We start from the raw sequence: 13,273 nt of genomic DNA, 5'->3' as shown, positions 1-13,273 counted from the left end.
TGTGAGTTTGGAGATCAGCAGAGAGATTAGGGTGGGAAAGGCAGATTTGAGAATTAAAAGCATAAAGATGGTAATTACCAAACGAGGTAGTATTGAAGGAGAAGAGAAGAAAGTCCAGGATAGAATCCCTATGGTTAGAGGGTGTGATCTGGAGGAGGAGGTTCAACTGTTGCAAAACTGCTTTTCTCCCTCCACTCTCCCCAGTGTTAGCAGTTTGTTACTTGAAACAGGTCAGGCCTCATAGTCCTTTTTTCTTTGGAGAGGGATAGAATTTGTAGACCACTTAACTCTGCATGTGCATTGAAGGGAGTTTGACACACACTGTGACTTGTGGTAGCCATTTTTTTTTATCACCTTGTCCTTAAATGATACAAATGGATGAGGCCTTTCAAATGTAAGAAAGCTGAACTGTGGCTGTTCTTTTAAATGGGTATGTGCTTTTTATCTCTTCTCCCTTTGTTGGGACTAAGCTGTTAGCTGTGGTAGTTGAGTTGATTCAGTTCCTTTTGTTACAGTAATTAATGAAACTAATTAAGGGAGGGACCTATTGGGAAGTTGATTGTTTCTTGATGGCCTTGCCTGTGGAAATTTCTTCAGTTGGGGAGGTCTGCTGAAGTGTGATCTGTAGTGAGGGAAATGCCTGTTCTTCCAACTGTGTAGCTTAAAGTCACAAAGAATGGCTTCCTTATTATGCCAGTCACCAATTCATAGGATCAAAAAGATCATTGATTTAGAGCCTGGAGGGACCTCAAAAGCTAGCTAGTCCAGTTCTCTTCGCTTTACTATGAGGAAACTGAAGACCTGGGACCATAACACATTTGCCCAAGGCTACAAAAGTCCAGATCCAATTTGAGAGTTGGTACTCCCTTTTACTTTCCCAAGTTGACTCAGCTGAAGTTCAATAAGTAAACATGGTTTTAGAATAGCATTTAAGTTGAGCAGAAGACTGTTATATTCCGGTGGTTCTTTGGCAGTTTATGGGGTTATCAAGTCCTAAAGAAGAAACATAGTTTACAAAGGATTTGCTTTCACTTGGGACAGTATTCCCCTTCCTTCCAAGTTCTTGAGAAACTCAGAAGACAGATTTTAAGGATTCAAAAAACTCCAGCTTTGGTGGTTCTCTCCCTTACATATAAGTCCCAAATGATTTGAACTCAACTAGGCCTACACCTTGAGGTTAAGAGTAACTTTAAAATGAAGAGATGATGAAATTCACTTGGAAGATAGCAGAGTTTGAGAGGAGTTTTCTTTGGCAGAACTCAAGCTTGTTGAATATTTGCTTTGTAGGATCAATTCAACAAAGAGCATCTCTTTTTCCTTTGGAAAAATTAATGTGCTCAGAAGCAAGGATTGTAATCACAGTCTGTGTTATCTCACAAGACTCACTTTTAGAATAAGAGTTTTGTGAGAATAATAACATGACTTAACATTTATATTGTTTTATCATACTTAACTGCGCAATCTCATTTTTCCTTTATAATAATTCCATGTAGTAGAAAGGGTAGGCAGTTTTATGAAGAAACTAAAGTCCTAAAACTCTTAAAGAAGTTGGGACACATTGAAATAATTTGCTTAAGGCCTTACTGATCACCAATGGTTTAATGGGGACTATATACTAATTTGTCCATCTGGTGTCTAGACCAGTGCCATATCTGCTAGGATGCCATTTTGCTTCCCTAGAAAAGAGTATAAACTATAAGATCCTGGGAGGAGTGGGGTGCTATGTTCTGTACAGTATCTAAATAATTAATAATGATTTCTCCTTCCAGTTTACCTGGTTTCTGTCAAATGAAATAATGTGTAAAAGTATTTTATAAACCTTGGAGTGCTATGCAAATGCTAACCAGCTAACTATTCATAGCTCAAGCAATAGGATGGAGACATAGGGTTTTTCTACTAGATAATTCTTAGTAGAGACCAAGTACAAAGAACCTCTTTCTGAATTTCCTCAAGAATAAGAATTGATCACATTTATAGAATTTTTTTTGTGATTTGTAACTTTTTTCCTCATATCCTTGTGTGAGGCTGACCAATGGTTCCTTTATACCTGTGTAACAGATGGCATGACTGTTACCTTCATTTTGCAGATGATGAAACAAACCTAGGGTTTGCGATTTACTCTCTAGTTACATAGACACCTTAGTGTCTGGGTTAACAAAGAGTGAGACACCTTTCAGCCAGAGCTTACTTAACATCAGAGCCATGGATCCCCAAATGTCAAGGAGTCTGAATTTGTTTTTATTAATTTTTACAATTGGGTTTCACCATAATTGGCATGATTTGTAATTCATTGTATTGAATACATTTAGAACACTATTCTGAGATGGAGGTATCCCCTTTGTTATTTTATTTTTTATTTTTGAGGTGTCCCTTTTTTAAAGGGCTTTGTGTCATACAAAAGGTTAACCTTCAAGCCTTTCTGGCATAAAAATATCTCATTTGTTTTGTACTTTATAGATTACAAAATGCTTTTCTTCACACTTTTCTTTTGATATACAAAGTGCAAGTAATTCCTATCCTTATTTCATAGATGAAGAAGTTGAATCTGAGAGGTTAAGTGACCTACTTGACTTATTATTAGGAGGAAAGGTAAAGATCTGTTGGAAGAAAAGGAACTTTCTTTCAGAAATGAAATTATTCATTTTCAGATGTGTTATTTGCTATTTCTACTTTCTGGGCATATGTGGAATGAGTAAATGGAAAATTTCTCAGTTGGAACATTCACTAGGAAGCCTTGGTCATGGGATGTATACCTTCTAAGATTGATGTTGGCATGTTCCATGGCATCATCTGGGAAAACACATTGTGGAGATATAAGGGACTCACGAGTGTACTGGTAGCAGTGATTTCAAAATGTGAGCTATTTGGGCAAACAAACTCACCTTCAGAGAGAGAGTGCTCTCTGAATAAAAACTGATAGGCTATCAGTTTCCAGCTTTTGGTGTTGTGATAGATCACTTCATATAGACCAGAGTGACTGTGTGCTTTGGGGTGTGGAGAAGGGAGAGTAGAGTGATCACTGTACATCTCTTTTACTCCCCATAGGCACATCTAGGCAGGGAACAGCTTTTCAGTGATCTCAGCTGTAGGAACAAAGCATAAAGGGTAATAGTTGGCAAAGCATAGCAGGGAAAGGACTTCACAGAATCAGGTAGACTCAGCTGGTGGTTTTGTGGCTTAGATCACTGGGCTGTTGTGCTCATTCCAAGACAGAAAGTGGATTATGGTTAGTCGGTGGCAAGGCGAATAAGGAAAGGAGGAAAATCTGCACAATGGCATTTGAAAAGCTTAAAGTGACTTAAGGATTTTTTGTAGAGCATTGGTTCTCCTGATTTTGCACTTTCTCTGCCATTGATAAAAGAGGTTAGTCCTTTTCATTTCCAGCTTGCATGTTACCACACCTCCTGGGGTTAAAAATCTCCTTAATGACCTGTCAGAGAATTGATTATTAGCTGTATAGAACCAGGGACATCACAGAGAGCAGATGGGGAATAGTTTGAATTCCACTGACAGGCTGATTAAAGAGTCTTTGGTATTTTTATGGTATGATGTTTGTGTTTTTGGAGGCATACCACTAGGATCACTACTAAATAGTCAGTCCTGTTGGAATTGGGAGGTTGATTGTTAGAAAAGTCACTTTGTTGGAAAGTGTTACTCATAATACATTTTTTCCATATTCAACATTATCAGAAGAGCCTCCATTTCTACTAAGACTTTTCAGTCCTCGGAGGCATGCCTTCAAATATGTATCCTTTTTCACTTTGGGACTTTGGAAATAGCTACTTAGCTTCCTTGTCAGGAGGACCAGCTTCTTTAGAGGTATTTTTTACTGCCAGTTCTCTTGTTGAGGTATATATGTGTGTGAGACAGTTTTTCTTGCTTATTGTCTGATGACAGTGTTTCTTGTCTCAGAGAAGATCTCAGTGTAGAACATGGGATTGGGGCAAGAGGAATTAAGGAAGGGCAGTACTGATTTAAATTCCTGTTAATTGAGTTTGATTGGCTGAATCCTCTGGTAGGGTATATTTCTTGAAGTTTGCCAGGCGGTGCCGTTGGTCATCAGGTTTTTTTTTTTTCTAGTTGAGTTTTTTTCTTTCTGATGTCAGTCATGTGCAAGATTTGTTCGTTTTTGCTTCAGGAGAGTCATGGGGAATTTTCTAGCATTTGTAGCTTGAAACTTGCTCTTCTAGTGGAAGAACCTGAAAACATTTAATTTAATTAGGTAGCCAAAGCAGTCAATCAGCAGGTATCTATTAAGCACCTACTGTGTATTAGACATTGTGCTAGGTGCCGGTGATGTAAATGCCAAAGGAGAAGAATATGGATTATGTTATAGAGGGTGGAAAGAATTGAGCCATGAGGCAGTGAGAACAGGAGAGTGAGAGTAATGTCTTGATGGCTGCATGAGCTGTGACCCGCCGAGACCTGTATTGATTGAGGGAGGATTGCCAGCTGGCAGTGATAGTAGTATTGAGACTATCAAGGGATGGAGGCAACTAATGCTAAAGGACATGGAATGTTAGATTTATTACAGAATCAAATTAGGGAGTTGAAAATGCTGTCCCTTCCCTGGGGAAGATGATATGTGCTTTGTTTCTTTCTGGGGCTTTTAGTATAACTTGGGTCAGAAATACAAAGTTAAATTGTTTGTCTTTTCTCTCTTGATATCTAAAGTGCCCCCTTACAAAGAGTCTTTTTTCCCCCTATGTGGAGACTTGCACCAACTTTCATTTGTGTTTTTTTTTTTTAAACAACTTTTTTTGTTTTCTCCCTTCTAGCAATGATGTTGTCCACTGGGCATATGCTGAAGATTGTTACAGGTCTGAGAAAATAGCTACAGCTGAAAATCTGAAAGCTGGGGGCAAGGAAGAGGCTTGAATCTCGAGGTGGGACGTTGACTCTAAGATGTCCTTGAGCAGTGGAGCCTCCGGAGGGAAAGGAGTAGATGCAAACCCAGTTGAAACGTACGACAGTGGGGATGAGTGGGACATTGGAGTAGGGAATCTCATTATTGATCTGGACGCTGACCTGGAGAAGGACCAGCAGAAACTGGAGATGTCGGGTTCAAAAGAGGTGGGGCTACCAGCCCCTAATGCTGTGGCCACATTGCCGGACAACATCAAGTTTGTGACCCCGGTGCCAGGACCACAAGGGAAGGAAGGCAAATCAAAATCCAAAAGGAGTAAGAGTGGCAAGGACAGTGGAAAACCTGCCCCTGGGGCTTCCTTGTTCACAGCAAGTGAAGGAGCATCTGGTAAGAAGGAGGCTCAGGGACGCTCAGGGGACAGTACTAATGCAGGAGGCCTGGTAACTGCTATTGCCCCCAAGGGTTCAGAGAAGGCTGCTAAGGCATCCAGAAATGTGGCAAGCTCTAAGAAAGAGAAGGAGAGCAACTCATCAAAGAACAAGAAAGAGAGAAATGAGGGAGTGGGGACTTGTTCAGAGAAGGATTCTGGGGTTCTTCAGCCTCTTGCCCTGGGAGCACGGGGCAGCCAGTATGATGGAAGTGCAGGGGTGGATACTGGAACTGCAGAACCACTTGGGAGTATAGCCATTGAGCCAGGGACAGCACTCAACCCTTTGGGAGTTAAGCAGGAGCCAGAGGAAGGGGAGAGTGAGTGCCGTCCACTGAAGAAAGTCAAGTCTGAAAAGGTAAGAAGTGTCCAGACATAGTGGCCTATTTTATATTAATTGTCAAATGCTGTATATACCTGATGAGAGGTCTATTTATTTGTTCATAATTAATGGCCATTAAAAGATTGAAGCAGCTGCTAATGATGGTGTGATTTTTGTCCCAAGTTGTGGGATTCTACATGGTTTTTTTTAGATAGCATGGGCATTTTGGGAACAAAGTCTCTCTTTTTCAACTCAATTACTTTCAAAAACAATTTCTTTTGGCTGAACTTGAGAACATTCTCTTATGTATGTTCTGGAGCCAAGCTTTAGGTGTTTGATGCTAGAAGCTGGTATCAGACCTTCAACGAGACTCATTTTTTCCTAGCACTTAAGCTGCAGCAAAGGGCCAAAGTGGGAGTTAGCCTTGGATTAGAAGTATATGTAGATTGGAAAAAGTTGGATCTCTAACAAGGCCAGATGTTTTGTGGGGACCAGGGTATGGGTCTTATGCAAAAAGCAAAAGCAAGGTATTGGGATGGGGACCAGAAAGTATTAGCATTATGTGGTAAAAGCAAGGCCCATGACAACAGATCAGTGTGTTTTGTGTGAAGGGGTTAGGTTTTGGGAGAATCCACAAATAGGAATAACAATATTAGTGCACCAGAAAGAGCTTTTTTCGAGGTATTGAAAGAATTTGGTTTGTGGTCAAATGTGTCCTACTCTGGATGCTTTTTTTCCTTGGTAGTGAGAGCTTCCTCATTATTTAGTAGCTTCCAAAGGGATGTGTTTCTTTTCCTTCCAGGTAGATGAGCCTAGAGTCCTTGGAAGAGGGTGATCCTTTTATCTGGGAGGAAGTCCCTGATTCAAAGGGAGGAGATCTGAGTTTGGGGGCCTTATAGTTTACTGCTCCTTCTCCCCAAAGTGAAGGTTAATTGGGTGTCAGAACTTTGCTTTTGCCTCTTGATTCTCTTGCTCTATGCATTGTTCACCTTGGGCTTTCAGCTGATCCCAGCTGAAAGTTATGCAAGTTAAATTGGTTTCTCTGTAATTATATTAGCTTCTGCTGGAAATGCTTATTTCCATATGTGTTTAGTAAATAGATGCTGGATGTGTTACATCATGGTGATTGGTGCCCCTTTATTACCTGGAGTCCAGTGGGCATCTGTCTTTTGCTAGAGACAAAGACTAATATAACTTGCCAATATCTGGGCTTCTCTGATAGTAGGACTATATATTTCTCTGACTGATGACCCTTTTCAATGGCATCTGCATTGGTAAGAAGTAGGTTTTCACTGCCTCTTTGTAGGGAGTAGATGCTTCAGTGCATCTCACTCTTTTCTGCCCAGAGTACTAGCATTATTTGTCCTGCCAAACTTGTGTTTTGCTCTTTTCTTTAGGAGTCCATTGTTAGGATGTTCCATAAGTGGAGGAAGTGCCTTTTTCCAGTCTCAGACTCACTTGTCTGTTCTGTGTAGCTGGCTGTGTTCCTACTGTGATCTTGTTAGTCAGGAAACTCTTGCCCCACATGTTCTAAATTACTTCTGGAAGAGTTGCAGAGACCAGTTCTCCCAGTACTGCAAAGGCCTTCCATCTTCCTTTCTATTTGGATCATTGCTGACAGAGTTTCTGATGAGCACTTGTATGATACTTGCTTGGTTTCAGAGTTGGACTTAATGTCCCTGTGTATGTGAAGGAGGCAAATGTAACCTACCCATAAATGTGTAGAAGCTGACTTGGGTTGCTGCTGTCCAGGGAGTGGGGTGGAGAGCAGCTGTACATCCAGCTGACATGCCTTAGTGCCAGAGAGATTTAGCTTTTGCTAATACAGCCAGTATTGAAAGCCCCAATCCTTTCAGTGACCTTGGGAGAACAGGGTTAAATTGAGATTTTGGGGAAAAGGCAGGGTAGGGGACTGGAACCCAGAGAAACTAGGCTTCATTTTCAGGAAGAAAGATGCAGTTGTTAAAGGGAGCTTCAGAGGCTAATAGTTAATCATAGTCTGGCACCGTCATGATGAGCAAGTGACCTCTTCCTTAATTCAGGCTGAGTCTAAAGTTGGAGATGGCTTTTCGCAAGCTTTTCTGGCTTTTAGATAAACAATTATTTAAATAAATACGAAGAAGTTGCTATGGAGACAAACACAAACGTACAAGGAGTGAGAGCATTTCTGGCACTGAAGAAGGAAAGCAGGACTGGAACAGTCAGAAGTTGAGGAATACATAAGAGAAAAGCCAAGAAGTAGGTAGTAGAGAACTACTTCCATATGACACAATATCTGGCACAGTGCTTTTGCACATAGTAGACACGCAATTTTTTTTTTTTCTTTTTGGTTGGTAAGATAGCTTACTGGAAAAATTATTGAGGATCTCTTTGAAGTTCCATCTCCCACCCCATCCCTTAAGCTCTTTAAGATATAAAGTATGCCCATTTGGGAACTGGGGTTGTGCAGCCCATGGCCCATCTTAGGAGACCATTTATTTATTTGTTTATTTATCTTTAGTTTTTATTTTGAATATTTATTTGAATATTTATATTCCTGTTCTTTCCCTCTCCCCCAAACCCCCCTAACCTCCCTTAGCTGATGCACAATTCCACTGGGTTTTACATGTATCATTGATCAAGACCTAATTCCATATTATTGATAGTTGGACTAGAGTTATTGTTTAGTGTCTGCATCTTAAGGGAAAATTTATCACAGACCCTAAAGCTTAACTTGGTTTGGGAATTGGATACTGTGAACCAGAAACTTATCATTTAAGCTATAGAGGGGAGGAATTTATACCTCAATATGACTTGCTAGGGTTATTATTATTAAATTAAAATTTTCTAAAATGTATTTCTTTCTCTACCTTTTCCTCCAAGCTGGAAGTTTAGGGGCAACACATGGGCCTGTTCCTACTACTGACTGGTTCTGAAGCATTGACCTGGGCTGTTTTGCTCTTTCATATTGTTGGTACTTCTCCTATATTAATGCTTATCATCGTAGTTCACTGCATCTTTGAAACTCCTGAGCTCAAGAGATCAAACAGCCTCATTCTGGTAGCAGGGATTACAGGTGTATACCACCATGACCAATCACTACTGTTATTTTTTAAGTTAGGAGAGGCACGAGGGAGAGATTATGTATGGGGTAGAAGTACCTCATCTGCACCTTTAACTATTGGACAATGTTCAGAATATTCCCACCTCCTAATACCACTACCCTAGCTTTTTCAAGGCGTCCATACCTATACCTTGGTCAGTGAGTGAGAACATTTTTCTATAGACCATAAATCTGAGCTTCTTTAAGGAAATATTGATGAAAAAGTGTGTGTTCTCTCTGAAATATTTCCCTTTCCCTGGGGCATAAGAAGAATCAAGTGTGATTTCTAACTGCCACTGCTAGCCTTAGTTGTTAGTGAATACCATTGTTTGAAAAACTTACTGCCAGCTAAGGAGGTAGGGAAAGGGAATGTTTAAGGAATAAACAAGACAGACCTTCAGATTTTTTCCTAGGCACTTGGCTTGGTTTTGATTGATAGGTTGTTTTATGGGAACCAGGGGGTGGTGTGCCTCACCATCCCTTTCCTTGTGCTGCTGCTGCCATTCTGACAGGTCAAAAAAGTTTACAAATCCCAGACAGCAGTGATCTATGTGTGCTAGATATGTCAGGACCAGGAGCTGAGAGGTTTTTGGAAGAAGGTTTTTAACCTTTTCCTCTAATCAGACAAAGTAGCCAACAGTCTGGTGAGTAAAGGACTTAGAAATTTAGAATACAGGTTAATGAAGAAAGCCTTCACCCACCCCTTTTGATTGGTTTTTACTTTGTAGCTTTCTGAAAATTCTGGTCATTTTTCTATATCTCTTTTTTGTGCCATTTTTTTCCCTTGTCTTGTGTTTCTTGGCCTAGGCCTCCTGTTTTACTACTGCCTTCCTTGCTCAAGAGAGGTCAGCCTTGTGTCCTGTAGTCTAAGGTTTGCAAACTTTTTCTATAAAGGGCCAGATGGTAAATATTTTAGGTTTTGCATGGCCAAGAGGTAAAATTGAGGCTATTTTGTAGGTGCTTATATAACAAGAAAGAAAAAAATTTCCATTAAGATTTTTATTGACAGAATTTGAAATCTTAACAATGTCTGACTTTTTTTTTTCTTTTTTTTTTTTTTTTTTCAATATGTGTCTACTAATGAGAAGAATGGAATTCTTTTTCCATCAGTTGATACTGATCTGAGGTTATATATCGTCTTTGAAATGATCTTTTCCTGAAGATAGATACTGTCAAATAACTACTATCCGTCCATGGGCATATGAATTTAATTGAACCAAAAGGCTAATAGTCTTAAAAACAAATTAATTTCTCTGGACATGTTTATATGACTACTGCAATTGAATACAATTTAATTAACTTAACATCTTTAAATGACTTTCTTTTCTTGGCTAACAAATGAGCTACTCAGAAACTTACTTTGGTTACAATCTCATTTTCTATTTTTTTGTCAGGAAATTTTGTTATGAAGAGATATCTCATTTTCTAATGTTTCTGGCCTGTTGCTTTTCTTTGAGTTGGGAACATTTTAATGAATGCCTAGTCTGATAGTGTCACGGGAATAGCATTCTTTTAGTGTGGTTATAGTGTCATTTCATAATAAATACAATGTTTTGCCTTCTAACTTGATAACAAAACAATCCAGATACTATGCCTTAAAAGAACGACATTCCAAGTCTACTTAGCTTGTGTCGACATGATAGATATATACAGTGACCAACACACATGGCACTCAAAATGTGTCAGCATCATAACAACATCACTACAGTTTTGTGCACTGAGCAGCAGTACAAAGCAAGGAGAGGACTACAGTTTTTACCACAACTATTCAACTTTGCAGCCATAGACTATATGGAAACAAATGAGCATAGGTGTGTTCCATTAACACTTTATGGGCATTGAAATTTGAATTTCATGTAATTTTCGCATATCATGAAATAGTAGTTCCCCCTCCCCCTTAAAAAATATAAAAACCATTCTTAGTTCATGGGCTGTACAAAAAACAGGCAGTTGGGCTGAACTTGTCCCATACATTATAGTTTGCCAACTCCTGCCCTAGCCTACTCAGGATTTCTCTCAAATTTGACTTGTTTTTACTGTTGTTCAGTCTTGTTTGACTCCTTGGAGTTTTCTTGGCAGAGATGCTGGAGTGGTTTTCCATTTCCTTCTCATTTGACAGATGAGGAAACTGAGGCCTATAGATTTAAGAGATTTGACCAGGGTCACACAGCTAGTAAATGTCTGAGGCCAAATTTGAATTCAGGAAGATAAGCATTCTATCCATTGTGCTGCCTAGCTGCCTCCAAATCCTACCTCCTTCTTAACTAATATGTGGTGGCATATCTTCCAATATTATCTCCTAGAATCAGCTGTTATTTGAACACTTTTTTTTTTGTGGAGGAAGAAAAAATCCTTTGAATTCCCTATATGAAACTAAGTTGTGCTTTTGGGAAAGTTATTTGTATTAAAAAAGTACCCACTAATGTGAATTTCCCTTATTTAGCAGTTCTTTTCCATTGAGAGTGTGTCTTAGAATCATATCACCGTAGAATTTTGAAGCTGGAAGAGCCCAACATCCACATTTTACAAATGAGAGGCTAAATTGACTTCCTTGTAGAGTCACAGCTAGTTAGTGCCAGTGCCAGGCCTAGTCACAGGAGTATATATTTTTCTGTAGAAAGGGGTGTATTTTTTTTAAACCCTTTTTATCTTAGCAACAACTTTAAGACAGAATAGCATGGGCTAGGCAAATAGGGTTGTTACTTGCCCAAGGTCACACAGCTGGGAAGGGTCTGAGGTCAGATTTGAACTCAGATCCTCCTGATTCCAGGGCTGGCACTCTATCCAGTGAGTCTCCTTGTTGCTTCAGAAAGGGGTGTATTTTTGAACCTCCATCAGCATTGGCTATAGTTTTAAAATAAGTTGTTTAATGAAAATTTGAATTCACTGTTCTTTCTCCCCTAGTTATGCCTCAGGAATTCTTTCTTAGCTAATGAACTCTTTCAGTACTCTCATCCTGAGAGTTTTCATAGGAATGTTGGCTTGAGGCAGAGGTAAATAGTGGAAAAATGAGAAGCAGTGCAGTGTTGCCTCTCCCTCTCTTCCCCTCCAGTTTTCCCAAACAGATCTTAGGAAATACACCGAATCAATAGAAGAAATCCAGAGAAAGTCACAGTGACTCAAATAATATATCTAATCCATATTGGCAAAGGGAGGCAGATAGTGCAGTGGTTCATGGGCTTTGGGAATGGGGACAGGCCAAGAGCATACCCTTGGAGCACTGTAGTACCCTGTGCACTGTGTATGTATTGTGGCAAGAATTCCTGAACCCCTACTGAGACTCTATAGCCCTGCAGCAGGGACAGGAGCCAAATGGCGCTTTTGTCACCCATTTATCCATTTCTGAATCTCAGATTCAAGGTAGACCGAGAGAGGCATTAAATGCTAGAAATGGCAGTCTGGTGTAGGGAGGTACTAGGTTGTTGTACTAAGAAAGGGGAACATTCTGAAGTAAGAAGCAGCAGTGTGGTTCAGATCCCAGGAGCAGTGTCCTATTGGTTCTAGTATCTAACTCAGTTTGTGGCGGAATAACCAGGGCAGGAATTCCAGACCAAAGGGGAGCCAACAGTTCTGTCATTCCAACAACAAAGCTTTCCAGCTGGCTGAGAGGGGCTGAGTCTGGCAACATCCTGTTGCTCAGACAGACCCAAACCCAAGTCAGGAACTTGCAGAACTCAGACCAGAGGGGAAGTGATCAAATCATTTTGAGAGTGCTGAAAGTGAAAACTTGCAGGTCCCTGAGATCCTGTAATAATACAATACTCCTTATTCCAAGAAAGCAGCAACAGGACAGTTCCTAGACCTTCCTCCTCCAGGAGTATGACAGAGTTCAACCTTAATACCAAATTCTAGATGAAGAAGAAAGAGCAAACAAACAAAAAAAAGAATCCTACTGTAAAGAGGTCAGAGATGCTCAAGATAAACTCAGAAGAAAAGAAAGCTCCAAAACATCTACAAGGAAAACCTCAGAGAAAAGCACAGTTTGGGTATATACATACACTCGGCTAGTATTCCTGGAAGAGAGGAGGAGCAAGAGTTAAGAAATATTTTTATAAATGAAATTCAATTTTAGCCTTATATGCCTAGATATCTCAGGATGCCAAAGAGAGGTATGACTTAGTCATCAAACATTTATTAAACAACTACTTCATGCCAGGAACTTTGTTAAGAACGAAAAACAAACAGTGTAATAGGATAAAGTCTTAAGGGACAAAATAGTTTTAGTGCATAGAAAGCTGATCTCAAAGCCAGAAAGATCGGAGTTCAAGTTCTTCCTCTGATGTTATCAGCTCTGTTTTTTCTCTTCTCCTATATTATTTTATTTAGGCACTCTCATCACCTCTTATAGATTCAGTTATCATCTCTTGGCTGATAATTCTCAGATCAACTTGTCTAGCTTCCCATCTCTAATTGTAATAATAATCTAATATCCCAGTAGATGTCTTAAACTCAACATGTAATAAACAATTTCTTTCTCTCCAAATGCTCGCCTTTCTAAGTGTTTTATTGAAGCCCTGCTCAGCCACCTGGGCTGTGTCATCCTTGATTTCTCTCTTTCAACACCTATATTCAGTT

General features: G+C 39.7%; 1 protein-coding gene across 1 annotated transcript in view; it reads left to right on the top strand.

The window, feature by feature from the left end:
• The first annotated feature begins 4,785 nt into the window (after positions 1-4,785).
• ZNF609 (zinc finger protein 609) overlaps positions 4,786-13,273 on the top strand; it is a 191,657-nt gene continuing 183,169 nt past the window's right edge. The window contains exon 1 of the mRNA XM_044665349.1: positions 4,786-5,652. Within this exon, the coding sequence (XP_044521284.1) occupies positions 4,906-5,652 (747 nt within the window). The 5' untranslated portion in view covers positions 4,786-4,905. The remainder of the gene's footprint in view (positions 5,653-13,273) is intronic.

This window comes from Gracilinanus agilis, chromosome 2, assembly GCF_016433145.1.
Source record: "Gracilinanus agilis isolate LMUSP501 chromosome 2, AgileGrace, whole genome shotgun sequence".
In the NCBI taxonomy this organism is placed as follows: Eukaryota; Metazoa; Chordata; class Mammalia; order Didelphimorphia; family Didelphidae; genus Gracilinanus; species Gracilinanus agilis.
Note: the sequence above shows the minus strand (reverse complement) of the source record. Positions and strands in the feature narration are given on the sequence as shown.